Source organism: Miniopterus natalensis, chromosome 15, assembly GCF_054644295.1.
Source record: "Miniopterus natalensis isolate mMinNat1 chromosome 15, mMinNat1.hap1, whole genome shotgun sequence".
NCBI lineage: Eukaryota > Metazoa > Chordata > Mammalia > Chiroptera > Miniopteridae > Miniopterus > Miniopterus natalensis.
In genome coordinates, this window is record NC_142095.1 from 9,227,633 (window position 1) to 9,241,517 (window position 13,885).

Consider the following 13,885-nt stretch of genomic DNA (forward strand, 5'->3'; position numbering starts at 1 on the left):
ATCTGTGGGTTTGAGAAATGTGGTCTGAAGGATCACGGGTGCAAGGTTGACAGACCCCAGGTTAAAAGAATGTATGTTGACTAAAAGAGTTGTCAGATGTGGGTTCCAGTCTCGGTTTTGGTCATGAAGTAGCAGCATGATGCCCATGAAGCCTTGCTCCTTGCTCTGTATTGACATCATCATGACACTCATTCATGATGGTTTCTCATCTGTTGATGAGAATAAGATTTGTCACATTTTTCTTCAAGAAAGTGAATTGTGAAACTTCCCTTAAGCTTCCGTTTCCTCCGGCATAAATGGGGATAATAGCCATACCCTTGTGGTTTGTTTGAGAGATTAAATATAAACACAGGTCACTGGGTTTGGTGAATAGAAAAACTAAGTGAATGGTGGCTCACATTATGCTGTCTGACTCTTAGGGGATTGGTTGTCACCTGAATTCAAGATTATTACAACTTCACACATCTTTAATTTACCATTTGTCTGTGTGTGGTCTTAATTGGAAGATCTTTTCCCAAATGTTTTAGACTTTCCCCAGGTTAAAATTTCTAAACGATGGAACTTTCTTTCAGATGACCCCATTGTTTTGCAAAGTTTCTTGCCCTGCTTTGATCACATTTTCACTACTGGATTCTCCACAGAAGTGTGGCAATCTGTAATAGAAAAGTTGGCAAAGAAAGGATTGTGGCACGTAAGTAAAAGGAGATGGCTCCTTTGTGGAGAAAGCACGTTCTACATTGAGTGGTTTCTTTCTGCCAGCCTGGGGGACTGTAATTTATTATTTATTTTGATGCCAAAATAACCTTAACTATAACATCATTAAAGATAGAAAGTCACTGAGATATATTAATTAGCTAGCTTCCATTTTTTTAAAAGATAGGAAATATTCTTAGTTTGTGGCAACCTCACTTCTTGTTCTGTATTGCCATCGTCATCAAAGGAATGTGAAGTCCAAGTGCTAATGGTGACATGGAACGAGGGAAAGAAACAATGCATGTCCATCTTCATAATCCTCTCACATTGCATTTGCTAGTGTGGGCCCTGGTGACCTGCCTGTGTGGCTTGGAGGGTTTCTGTGCAGCTTTAAGGGCCTGCTACCCAGAGGTAGCTTTGAGGCTGTAGGACCCAAACCCAGAGCCAGGACTCCATGGAATGGAGTAGTAGAGTGGACTGTAGAGCCTGGCTACAGTGTCACACAGATGTCTCTGTGAATCCTAACCCTCCACTTTCTATTTTGGACTAATTACTTCCCCTCTTAGCCTCATTTCCTCATTTGTAAGTTGCAGGATGTAAACCTATTTCCTCAGGGTTTTGGTGAGGATTCAAAATAATGGACCAAGAGCACCTACTAAGAATATCAGTTAATGTTTATTCGGGGTTTACAGTGTGCCAGGAACTGAGCTAAAGAAGTTTTATAATATCTGGCATCTGCTAAGTGCTCGCTGAATAGTAGTTGTCCTTGGTGGCGGCCTGTAAGTGCACCTGAGAATGGGCTGGCCAAGGCTGGGAGTTTCATTAGAAAGGACCCACTGAGCTTTCTAAAGCTTTGAATTCCAGGAAAGTCACCAAAGCAAGGGCCACCTGTAAAGACTCTAGAGCCAGACAGTCTGGATGACTTTAGAATACAGAATTCTTCAAGTTTGGGAAGGGCATGTACCCCATTGAAAGTCTAATGAAATAGGTGGAACTCTCTTAGCATACATATACAGTTATGGGTATGGTTTCAGGGTGTCCAGCCATGAGTTCCTGGAAGCTTATTCCCATAATAAAAGATCTTGAGAAGACAGGCAGCCTAGGAAGACCCAGGAATCCAGCCCAAGTGGCAGGTCCAATATCCTACTAGCAGTGGGGCCCAGGTCATTTTCAAATATTAAAAACAGAGGCACTTATACAAGAAAAAGTGAGTGGTTGAGAGTGGGTATCAAACTGAAAGAAACTGAAAGCAAGTATGGTCATAGGCTCAGTTCTTGGCAAGAGAACACATGAGGGCAGTTGATTTTGAGACTGGGTCTCCAGTCATGGCCACACCAGTGCCTGGGACTCAGACCTGTTGGCATACCTGGGTGATCTCAATAAAGGGCCTCTAAGGATGTGCTGCTATCTGTGTGACCCAGGAAAAATTGCTTAACCTCTCTGGGATTCAGTTTCTTCAGTGGTTTAACAAGGTGCTTTCTGAGAAAAAAAAAGTCCTGATATGTAGTGTTTGCCAGTTTCTGTGGTGTAAATACTCTCGACCCTGGCCAGTTTCAAGCTACTAAAACAACCACAGGCTTTGGAGTTGGGAAGAGATGTGCACAGTCAACTCTCACTAGCTGATAGGAGCCAACTCCAACCTACCACTTGATAGGGTCCCATGGGCCCCCAAGACTTGGGGCTTACGTGCCAAAGAATTAATTGGGCTATTTCTAAAGGACTTGTTTCTTCTGCTTGCTCAGATTTCAGAACTTTGCAGGGAGTAACTTTCTTACCCCACTGCCACCGTACTCTCTGCAGTCCTGCTTGATATCCACTGCTTCTGTCCTCAGCAGGATTTGGGGGATGAGAGTTTAGCTCTCCACAAGAACAGGAAGTTGGCTACGCAGGGAGACTTTGATTATCATGGCTCAGGCTAAAAAACTAGCCAGGTGGCTTGAAAGAGACAGGGCCGGAGGGTGTTTTTTGTTTGTCCGTTTTAAAGCTTACGGTAACTTCTACTCTAGTAGCCTATGTGGAGAACACATTATTCCAACCCTTTCTTTTTCTGCCTCATCAGTCATTTCTACTTCTGTCAGCAAAGAAAGATCGACTACCGAGAAATATCCGTGTCCCAGAGTTATCACTGAAGAGCCTCTTTGAGGTAAGGTGGTTTTGTGAAGCGTATGATTTTCCTTTGGGCTTGGATTTGGGACCTTCTTTTTCTGCTGCCTAACTGCAGATTTATTATTTATAATAATCTTAGGCTTGGGCCACAGCAAATCCAGGTTTTACTGATTCTGAACTTTTATGGGCAAAGGAGTTGGAAGTTTCATGTTGATACAGTGACTTTCATGATTGCTCCTGTGTGTTCTATTTTCTAGGAATATGTCTTCATTGGATCTTATGAGAAAATGGAACAGGTGCCCAAGTTAGTCCAGTGGCTTATCTCCATTGGTGCAAGTATTGAGACGATAGGACCGTATCCTCTCCATGCCCTCATGCGGCTCTGTATCCAAGCAAGTGAGTATCCTCCCGGTTCCACAGCCTCCCAGGTGCCCTTCCAGCTCTGAGCTCTGGTGCTCCACTGAGCTCAAGTAAGAGCAGAATTTAGCCACTGGAGTGGAGACCATTCAGATGTTTTGAATATTCAGTGATTGATTATTCAAATGCATGAAGGCAGCAGGGAAACGGCATCATTTTTATTTCTCCTGGGACCTTGCAGCTATAGGAGGCTGGATTGAAAGGATTCTGTGTTCCTAAACAGATCCTGGCTGTAGGGTGAAGCCTCGGGACCCAAGGACTGGGATGGGACAGACAGACAGCCCCTGCTGGGCAGAGCTTCCAGGAGATCTGTGGAGTTTCCTCCCATTGGCCAAGGCAGATGTGGTCGTTGTCCAGGTCCAGGTTCATTTTCTCTGTGGCCTAGAGGGCTGACTGCAGGGCGAGTGGGGGGTAGGGTAGATTTCCAAGGGAAACACTGGCTATTGCTGATACAGATGGCTTGTGGTTCTTTTAAAGGACTCCTGTTTCCATAAAAGTCTTTAAAATATTTTTATTATTAATACACACACACACACACACACACACACACGTTTTATACTTTAGATCAGAGCTTGTTTTTCCTTTCCAAGCTGGTGTGGCATCACTGTTGGACATGTACCGTATCATTTTAGAGCAGGAAGGGCCAAGAGAACTGGTTTAGACAGTCTTCCTCTTCTAGGCTGTGCCATCTCCCTGGGAGTGAGGGAGTGGTGGTCACCAGAGGCTTGAAGACTTGGGCTCCCATCTTTGCTGCAGCCAGATTGCGTTCCCATCATTCAGTTTATGTGATGGGGAACCTCTAAGAGATTTTATTCTTACACAGGGATTGGTGGATAAAACACCAAGTAAAGTTTGATTGAAAGCAATCTAATCCAGTTTTCCCACTTTCAAATTAGGAATCTGGAGCCCAGAGAAGTGTGCCTCTGGGTAAGAAAGTCACGATTCTCGTTGTGTCCACTCTTTAAAGTAGCCCCTGTGGGTATAGGCGGGTGTTGATAAGATCAGGTCTTCAAGTTCATCTCCTATTCATTTCTGAGAGGAAAACTGACATGGTGACAGGTGGTGTCCACTGAGCTGGCAGATGTGTGTGACTTTTCCTCAATCCCGGGAGCTACAAGGAAAGGAATCTGGGAAAATCATTTAAAATATATGTCCTATTGATAGTAGTGCAGTCATCTGTTCGGAGCTACTGACTTGATGGGCACTCTTAGACCCTGTCCAGGTCCTCTTTACAACCAGTACTCACCCCCACTTGCTCTGCGTGTTGAAGGCTCCGACAGGGAATAGAGAACTGCTCTTTGCCAACAGGCATTACATCCCAGGGCGGTTCTCCCTCAACCTCACCTTTCTCCCAGGGACATCACATAGGTCTCAACTGACTCACCTGGGGGTACAGAGGTCAGCCTCTGCCTCCAGGTGGGTCAGCTCTTCGGTACAGTTCATGCTCCAGAGCTTCCCGTGGGGTCAGGCTGAGATGGATGCCGCTGGGACCACATCTCTGCTTGCCTCCTTCCCCTGTCCTGTCCTGCTTCCCCAACTCTTGTCTCCTGAGCTCCCTCACTCAGTTAAGTCATGTGGCCAAGAATCTTAGGCTTAGGCTTTGCTTTTGGGGAGTCTGACTTAAGCACATTATGGATAACTTTCTAAAACTCATCCTTTCAATGCACAAGCTCCTGTGTCTCCCATGCCCGTGTGTGGTGAGTGGCAACGTGTATTGGACTCCCCACTTGGTTCCCTCGGTGTAGTACACATGGACATGCTTTGGTGATTTTCTGTATGCTGGAAAGAGCATCAATGACTCCTGTTAATGCCCTGCAGGGGAAAACCACCTTTTCCGGTGGCTGATGGAGCACCAGCCCGAGTGGAAAGGCCGCGTCAACCAGAAGGACCAGGACGGCTGCACCATCCTGCACATGGTTGCAGCCCATTCCTCCGGATACCTCATCAAGCGTAAGTGGCAACACTATGGTGGGGGCCATGCTGTGGGCTGGAGGACTCCAGGCAGGAGAACCCACATGAAAGGCCATTACACCTTCCCCAGTCCATCCTGTGACGGGCTTGGGGGGTAAACTTTGCTTTGAGTTAAACGTGATTGGGAGGGGGGAGGGTAGGCGGTGTGCAGAAAGGGGGTGGGGTGAGAGAAGGACTGGTTGCTGGGCTCTGTGTGCTCTGTTGGCTTTGCATGGCGTCTGTGGGGTTAAAGCACTCCGGGACCTGGGCTTTGGCTGCATTTGTTCTCACCCTCACCATGTGGTTACTAAGTGCTTTATTTTATGCCACATCTGTGCTCCAGCAGAGATAAACTGTGCACCATTCAACAGACATAGTCCTGCTTTCCTTAGGAGCTAACACAGGAATTGCATCTTCCTGTACCCACCAGGGCCAGACAGGCCATGTGAAAAAGTGGGGTTGACATGTGAGGAAAAACTGGCTCTCTGATGCAGAGGTACCTCGTTAGCCTGTGAAACGGGAAGAGTGTGTGCACTCACACCCAGCTCTGTGAAATAAGGGATCACTGTGATGATAGTGGTAATGGATTTTCAGCCCCAGTTAAAAGGAGGTGACAGGGAGCCATGGGGAGCTTGTGCCTGGTGTGACCGTAACTTGGCACTCACTGGTCATGGGGACCAGGTCATGCTGCTGTCTTCTTATAGCAAGAAACATTGGAAGGCTGGATTAAAAAATATGAAAACTCATAATTATAGCATGTTGGCTTGAAATTGAACGTGCCTGTGGACTGACAACCTAAATCCTGCAGTTGGGGACCTCTGGTCTGGTGGGTCCCCCTGGGAAATCGCAGTTTTCTCTTTTCAGTGTGTCCTAGGACCAGCCCGTGCAGTTTGTTTCTCTGTTGTTATCCCCCTATGACCTGGGTCCCAGGAATCCATGTCTGAGATGTTTCCTATAGATTTTTATTTTGAGCTTTATTGAAATATAATTTATATCCCATATAGTTCACGTTTTTAAAGTGTTCATCTCTATGCTTTTTGAGTATATTCACAGAGCTGTGTAGCCATTACCACAAGTTTAGAACCTTTCATCACCCCAAAAAAGAACCCACACCCATTAGCAGTTACTCCCCATTTCCCCTCCCTCTTCAGCCCTAAGCATCCACTGATATATTTTCTGTCTCTATAGACTTAACTATTCTAGGCATTCATATAAATGAAATCCTGTAAATGTGGTCTTTTGTGAATGGCTTCTTTCACTTAGCACATTTTCTCGGTTCATTCATGTTGTAGTGTGTATCAGTACTTCATTCCTTTTTCTTGCCAAGTAATATTCCATTGTATGGATATGTCACATTTTGTTTATCCTTTCATCAGTTGATGGATACTTGGCTTGCTTCCACTTTTCAGATATTATGAATAATGCTGCTATGAACATTTGTAAGCTTTTGTGTTAGAATATATTTCCCTTTTTCTCAGGTGGATACCTAGGAGTGGTATTGCAGGATCCTATGGTAACTATGTTTAATCTTTTGAGAACCTGCTGGACTGTTTTCCAAGGAGGCTGCACCATTTTACATTCCTACTAGCAATGTGTGAGGGTCTAATTTTTCTATATTGTTGCCTACACTTGTTACTCTATATCTTTTTGATGTCCTATATATTTTAGTACCTTCTTAAAGAGAGTGGTATCCTGGCAAGTGTTTGACAGTGGGTTCCTCACAAAGAAAATCCCTGAATTGTAGTGTTTGCTGATTTCCCTGGTATAAATTCCCTGGCTGATTTCAAGCTACCGAGCTGATGTCATTAACCACCGAACTGGGTAATGTGCAATAGCGCACAATTATATTGCATTTTCTACACTCGAAACATGTTAAGAGATATGTAGAGATATGTAAAGAAACCTCATCATAGGTAATTGCAAAATGTAGGAAGATAATTAGGAAGGGATGAGTTTTATTTTTAATATTTATTTATTTGCTTATATTTAAATAATTTAGTTGTAAGTTTAAATAACTTAGTTGTTAATAATGGCTATGTTTATTGATGTTTGCAGCCTTCCTGGACATGGAACAGTTGGTCCTCATGGGCTGTTCTGAGCTGGTCCAGCGCTGCCATTAGCCTATAATTTGTGGTTAAAGTCCGTGCCTCTTATCACTGTGCCGTCCTTACCCGACTGATGCATATTCAAATGTTTTTCTGTTATTTCATTACTGAAAACATTGCTCAGGGCACATTTTCTACACCCATCTTTGTGAACTGCTATGAATGTATCTATGGGATAATTTCTTAGTTGAGAAATTGCTAATGGAAAGAATTTGTACACTTTATTTATTTGGATAAACTCTAACTTTATTCAAATTTTAAATAGACTACCTTAAAAAATCAGAAGGTACAGAAGGTCTACATTGAGAGTCTCTATCCTATGTCTGTCCTTCAGCCACTCAGGAACCAATATTATTAATAACTGATGTTTTCTTCCACACATATTTTACGTATGTAAAGCATATATTCAGTTTTAAGGTGTTAGCATGTTGATATGTATTTGGGTTTTGAAAGCTATTGCTTACCTGAACCCCAGAGAGGTTGCCCAGTGGTGTATGAAATTATCTCCACCTTGAAAATGAATATATATATATATATGTATATACACATATATATATATGTTTTAAATATGTTTTTATTGATTTCAGAGAGAGGAAGGGAGAGGGACAAGCAGGGAGACAGAAACATCAATGATGAGAGAGTCATTGATCGGCTGCCCCTGCATATCCCGGACTGGGGATCAAGCCTGCAACCTGGGCATGTGCCCTGACCGGGAATCGAACCACAATCTCTTGGATCAAAAGTTGATTCTCAACCGCTGGACCATGCCAGCTGGGCTTGAATATATTCTCGTTACACCGAGTCAAGAACTCTGCAGATTCTCTAAGGTGGCCTGAATTGCAAATCCACCATTTGAAATAACTGCAGCATCATAGGGCCTTAGGAGTCTTCGGTTCTGTTGGTGTTTTGGTGGATGCTGGTTGTTACGATGGCCCCCTAGCTCTGGAGCAGTGGTTTGAAAGACCCAGGGACAGAGTCTCAGGGAATCACCAGAGCCAGGCAGCAGCAGGACCCAAAGCCTAGAAATGGTCATCTCCTCGAACTGAAAAATTGAGGATGGATCCGGAGTAGTGGCATCTGTCTTGGTTACAAGCTACAGACACTCAACTGATTTAGGCAGGAAGGGGAATTTATTGGCTTATGTGACTGAAGAGTTGAGTCTGGTCTGGTGCTCCCAAGGTGTCTTCCAGAATCTGTCTCACCTCTGAACTCTGCTTCTTCTGTGTTAGGTCCTTTCGTAGACAGGCTTTCTTTCAGTTGAGGCCACCAGACTCTGCAGGATTATATTCTGCCACTTTGCCAATCACAGCCAAAGAGGGTACCTCCTTCAAATATTTCAGTCAAAGTCCTGGGAAAGAGTCTGATAATTTGACTTTGGTAACACTACCCTCTGTTTCCCCCCATGAACAAGTCACTAGAGCCAGGAGGAGGCGTGTGTGTTCACTTCTATCAAATCAGGTAGGCAGGGAATGGGCAGAGGTGCTTTCCCAAAGGAAAACTGGGTGTCATTCTCAGGAAAAAGAAGAATGGATGCTAGTCAAGTAAAAAAATTAAAAGTCAAGTATGTCAGTGGTCTTTAAAATTTGCTTTCTTATTCCCTTAAAGAATTTAAAAAACCTGTATACCGCTTTATATGTTTTTAAGGTGACATCTAGAATTTTTTATGTGTAAGTCTAAATAATTGTAAGAAAAGTTAATTTTCAGAACTTTGAACACGTTGATATTTTAAAATAAAACTTTTATCTCCTTTACTTGTATATATAGTAGAATATAAGTACATAATGATTTGATATCTTCTAATATCCATTTAAAAATTATGGACAAGTTCTTTAGTAGTCAAAAATACCAAATGTGAATTTCTCTCTTTTGATTTATATTTCCAGTTTATGTATATGAACAGAACTTTGCCCTAATGTATTTTATGCTTCAAACTCTCTTAGTGAGACATGCCTGGAACAATAAGTATTATAACTTTAAATTTCAAAATTTTCTGTGAGTGTAATACTGTAAGGGTTCATTTTTTGGGGGATTGAATTATTTCTAAAATTATTACTACAGAAATTATTGAAACAACAGAAATATATTACATTTTTTAATAAATATTCAAGATGAGAATAAAAATTTGTGGCAAAGTAAGAGGAGAATGGGTTATAGAGCTGCTTAAAAGGGGCTTGCTAGGCACTTAATTTTCCCTTAGATGATACCCTGGAGGTCAGAGCTTTCACCTCTTTTGGGACAATATGCTATGGTAACTGTGTTAGTTTCTATGCTATGTAACAGACCACCATAAACTACGTGGTTTAAAACAACACTCATGCCCGGCCGGGTGTGGCTCAGAGGTTGAGCAGCAACCTAGGATCCAGGCGATCGGGGCACATGCCCGGGTTGCGGGCTCCATCCCCAGTCGGGGGCGTGCAGGAGGCGGCCGATCAATGACTCTCTCATCATTGATGCTTCTATCTCTCTCTCTCCCTCTCCCTTCCTCTCTCTGAAATCAATAAAGATACATTTAAAAAGCAAAAAAAAGCAACAACACATTTATGAGCTCACAGTTCTATGGGTCAATAGTCCAGAGTGATGTGACTGAGTTTTCTTTTTTTTTGGTGGAGGGTCAGCAGCAGAGGGAACTGCTTTAATGTACATATGAATATTTGAAACATAATTGGTATCTTAGTAAACAAACTGTTTCATGATATTTTTCACTCTGCAAAATGTACTCCTTTTCAGTAAAAAAGAACAAAAACGGAGATAGACGTGGTGCCACCTGGTGGCCTGGTTCAGGATCTCAGTTCTGAGAATCTCAGATGGGGGCTCAGCAAGGGGGCTGGGAAGGATGGAGGTTGGGAGCTTGACTTTGTGGGTACAGCCAGCGTTTCTGGATTTTCACTTAACTGGAGCAATCCTTCTGTATCCATCACTTTTCTAGGATATAAAAGCACATTTTCTGGGATATCTAACCTTGAGATTGGAAGTCCAGCTCTGGTCTAAACTGAGGATAAAGCTCCAACTGTGAGCATGTATTTCGGGTGATAGAGCTAGAGGGAACAAAAACACACACACACACACACACACACTGTCTATTCAGTTTTTAAAAAAGTCTACTTTGTATGTATTAAAAACTTTGAACTGAAGGCATGTCTGAGAAATACTTGCTTCCTTCAAAAAGATGCCTATATTCTTATTAGGAGAAACAATGAGAAATGACTTTTCACAATGCCAGCCGTGGCCCCGAGGCTCAGCCAGCCCCTGCTGCTGTGTCCCAACACTTCAAGGGTCATTGAGTCACCACATGCCATATACTCAGGCAGGTTTTCTCATACACCCTCTGGGACAATTGTGAGGAAGGTATCAGGAGGCTAGTTTCACAGATGACGAAGCTCAGGCTGCTAGAACCTGTGTCACTCTCCAGATGAGTGACAGGATGGGAATGGGGTTCCATCCCTCTTCCTCCCTAGAGGACACAGAGCAGCCTCCCTTTTAGAAGATGGGCTTCCATATGACTGAGTTTTCTGCTCAGTGTCTCTCAAAGCTGAAATCAGGTATTGGCTGGGACTGTGTTCTTACTTAGAGTTCCAGGCCTTCCTTTAAGTTCACATGGTTGTGGCGGAATCTAGTTCCTTGTGGTTGTAGGACTGGGGTCCCATTTCCTTTCTCACTATCAGCCAAAGGCTGCTGTCAGCTTCAACAGACCACACACATTCCTTGTCATGGGGCCGCCCTCTATCTTCAAAGCCGGCAGGGGAGAATTTCTTGTGTGTCAGATCCCTGTTGTATTTTGAATCTCTGCTCTACATTTTTGACCTTTAAAGTTCAAATGACTAGGTCAGGCCTACCTGGAAAATCTCCCTATGTTAAGGTCAGCTGTTTTGGGACCTTAATTACATTTTCAGAGCCTCATCAAAGCAGTACCTGGATTAGTATTTGATTGAAGAACTGGGAGAAGGTATGTGTATACCAGGTGCTGGGAATCTAAGAAAGTGTCTTAGAATTCTGCCTGCGAGTGTGAGATATTCGATGGGGGAGAAAAAAGTAGAACTTTTAAATTTTGTCTTGGTTTTGTAAAGGGCAGAAGGGCAGTTGTTACTGGGAAGATGGGAAAGGACACCACCATGAGCAGGACAATACCTGGACAAGTGCCTGGTCAAGGCAGTGAATTTTAGGAAGGCATGGGTATGGAAGCTGGGGATCAGGCATTGATTCATTTAACTCTCCATGCCCACATAAGTTTTTGTACCCCAGAGATACACCTGTTCCATTTCTGAAAACTGTTGCATCTCTGATCACAGAGACACCTTGATGCCTGGCAAATAGATTCATCAAAGCAGTAAACAGAGCTGGCAGCCAGAGGTTAGCGGCTGGGAGGGTGGAAACAGTGACGACAAAAAGACCCTGATGTGAAAGCAATCACCACTTTCTTCTCCTGTCCCCAGACAGGCTTTTTTTGGAAGAATATTTTGTTTCCTCTCCAGGGAATAAAGAAATCTAAAGTCATAGCTTGCTGCTATCCTTGCAGCTGTAACTGTTGCCTAGTAACCAGATTCCCCCTCTCCTTGCTTGTTGCCAAGGAGAGGGGAGAAAGGTATAGAGGAGCGCACTTCTAAACCTCTTGAAAGCTATTGTCCTTCTCACTCCACACAGGACTCCTTGCTTCGGACAGTTGGGTGAATTGCCCAAGGCCAGCAGTTCAGGTTCTGTAGGCAGAGGGACCTTGGTCCCCTTGCCCTGGGCTGCTTGGGCAGGAAACTGGGAGGACGAGCACTCATAGGGACATCTCCTTAGGGAAGGAACCATGACAATGTCCCCTTTTCCTTTTTGGCCTGCCCTAGGACAAACAGAGGATGTGCAGATGCTCCTGCGCTTTGGGGCAGACCCCACCCTGCTGGACCGACAGTCCCGGACCCCCGTGGATGTCCTGAAGAGGAATAAGAACTTCAAAGCCATCGAGAAAATCAATAGTCACTTAGAAAAACTGGCTGCGTGTTCTAAGGACCTGTCAGGTACAGCTTCCAGTGAATTAATTTTTTTGGGGGGTGGGAGTAAAACTGGTTCTGTGATATTAGATACAAATCAGTTCATTTTTTCTTGGTATATAAAGATGGAAATGAGACTCCCAATCTTTGGAAAACTTGTTTGCTTTTTTTTGGAAGCTAGAATGAGACAACTCTTTCTTATGTAGAGAGAGCACCTGCCACATCCTGGGAACTTCGCCAGGTTCTCCTTTAAATTCTATGGGGGATTTTTTTTCTAATAATGCATGCACACAGTAAAAAAAAAAAAAAAAAAAAAAAAAAAAATTCAGACAGAACAGGAGATAACAAAAATCAATCCTACTCTTCAGAAACAGCCACAGCCAACAATTTAAAATACACTTATATTACATTAAATTACACTTAGGCACTTATATATTAACTTACGTTTCTATTTCTTGATTTATTAGTTTGGGACAGCATCCATTGACTGGCTGGTATGTAAGATGAAGTACAGCGAGTCAGCCCCACTTGTTGAATGTTGTCTACTGATGTTACTTGTGTCATTTACATTCTGTTGCTTAACTCTTTAAGTTTCCTGTGCTTCATCTATAGATTGATTCTAAAACTTGAAAACCAGTAAATGGCATTTGCATGGTAGGATGATTATGTAAATGTTACACTTTCTACAATAAGTAGCATAACTGGACCCACAGAAAAAGGAATTACCAAGTGTCCTGACAACTTTGCTCTTTAAATATTGAAATAATTATGTATGGTGTCAGGTGAGTACTAGACATATTGGGGGGATCACTTCGTAAGTTATGCAAATGTCTAACCACTGTGCTATACACCTGAGACTAATAGAATATTGAATGTCAGTTTTCATTGAAAGATGAAAAAATTAAAAAAATATGGCTCTGTTTAGGCATTCCAGCTTAATGACACATACATATACATTATTGTATATATGTGTATATGTGCATGTACACACATACAGTTTTTAGACTTTATTTGGACTTTATTCCCAGCATGTGTACATTATGCCTCTTTTAGTTCTGTTACTCATACAGGACTCCTGTGGCTCATGTTGTCTGTTTAGATTTCTCCCTTGTGCTGTGAGAGGACTGACTCGTGTAAGTTTTTCTTGGAAGAGTCATGGGTAGCAGACTTACGGAGTTTTGGAAAAGGCCTTTTCTTGTCCTTTATTGGTTGATAATATGTCTGAATGTAGGCATTGTATTTCATCGATTCCAAGTTACACTTTTTTGCCGCCCCCCCCCCCCCCCCCCCCCGATCTTAACATCTTCGAAATTGGAATGTGTTTCATCATCACTGACGTGCCCTGGTTTAACGGTCTGTTAAATTGAGAAACTGAAACTATCTTTGCCAAAGAATTTCCAAGTTTTAAAAACAAAAAACAACCACCACCAGTTAATGGTAGAAAATGGCTGCTTCGTTTGCCAATATATTGTTTATTAATTCTAATATTCTTAGAATACTGTATATGTGTACATGTATGTTATATTTAGTGTTATAGACTTTAGCGTAAGTCATTCATTTTTATTTAGTTTTTAAAATTTTTATATTTCAATTTCTTTGTATAGTAGAATTTTTGAATATCTGCTGATCTTAAAAACATCTCAT

At 42.7% G+C, this 13,885-nt stretch overlaps 1 protein-coding gene across 2 annotated transcripts in view; it reads left to right on the plus strand.

The window, feature by feature from the left end:
* TRANK1 (tetratricopeptide repeat and ankyrin repeat containing 1) overlaps window positions 1–13,885 on the plus strand; it is an 80,557-nt gene that overhangs the window by 28,735 nt on the left and 37,937 nt on the right. For both annotated transcript variants that reach the window (XM_087824870.1, XM_087824871.1), the window contains 5 exons: window positions 573–691; window positions 2,753–2,836; window positions 3,057–3,195; window positions 5,035–5,166; window positions 12,098–12,268. In XM_087824870.1, coding sequence (XP_087680996.1) covers window positions 573–691; window positions 2,753–2,836; window positions 3,057–3,195; window positions 5,035–5,166; window positions 12,098–12,268 — 645 coding nt within the window. The remainder of the gene's footprint in view (window positions 1–572; window positions 692–2,752; window positions 2,837–3,056; window positions 3,196–5,034; window positions 5,167–12,097; window positions 12,269–13,885) is intronic.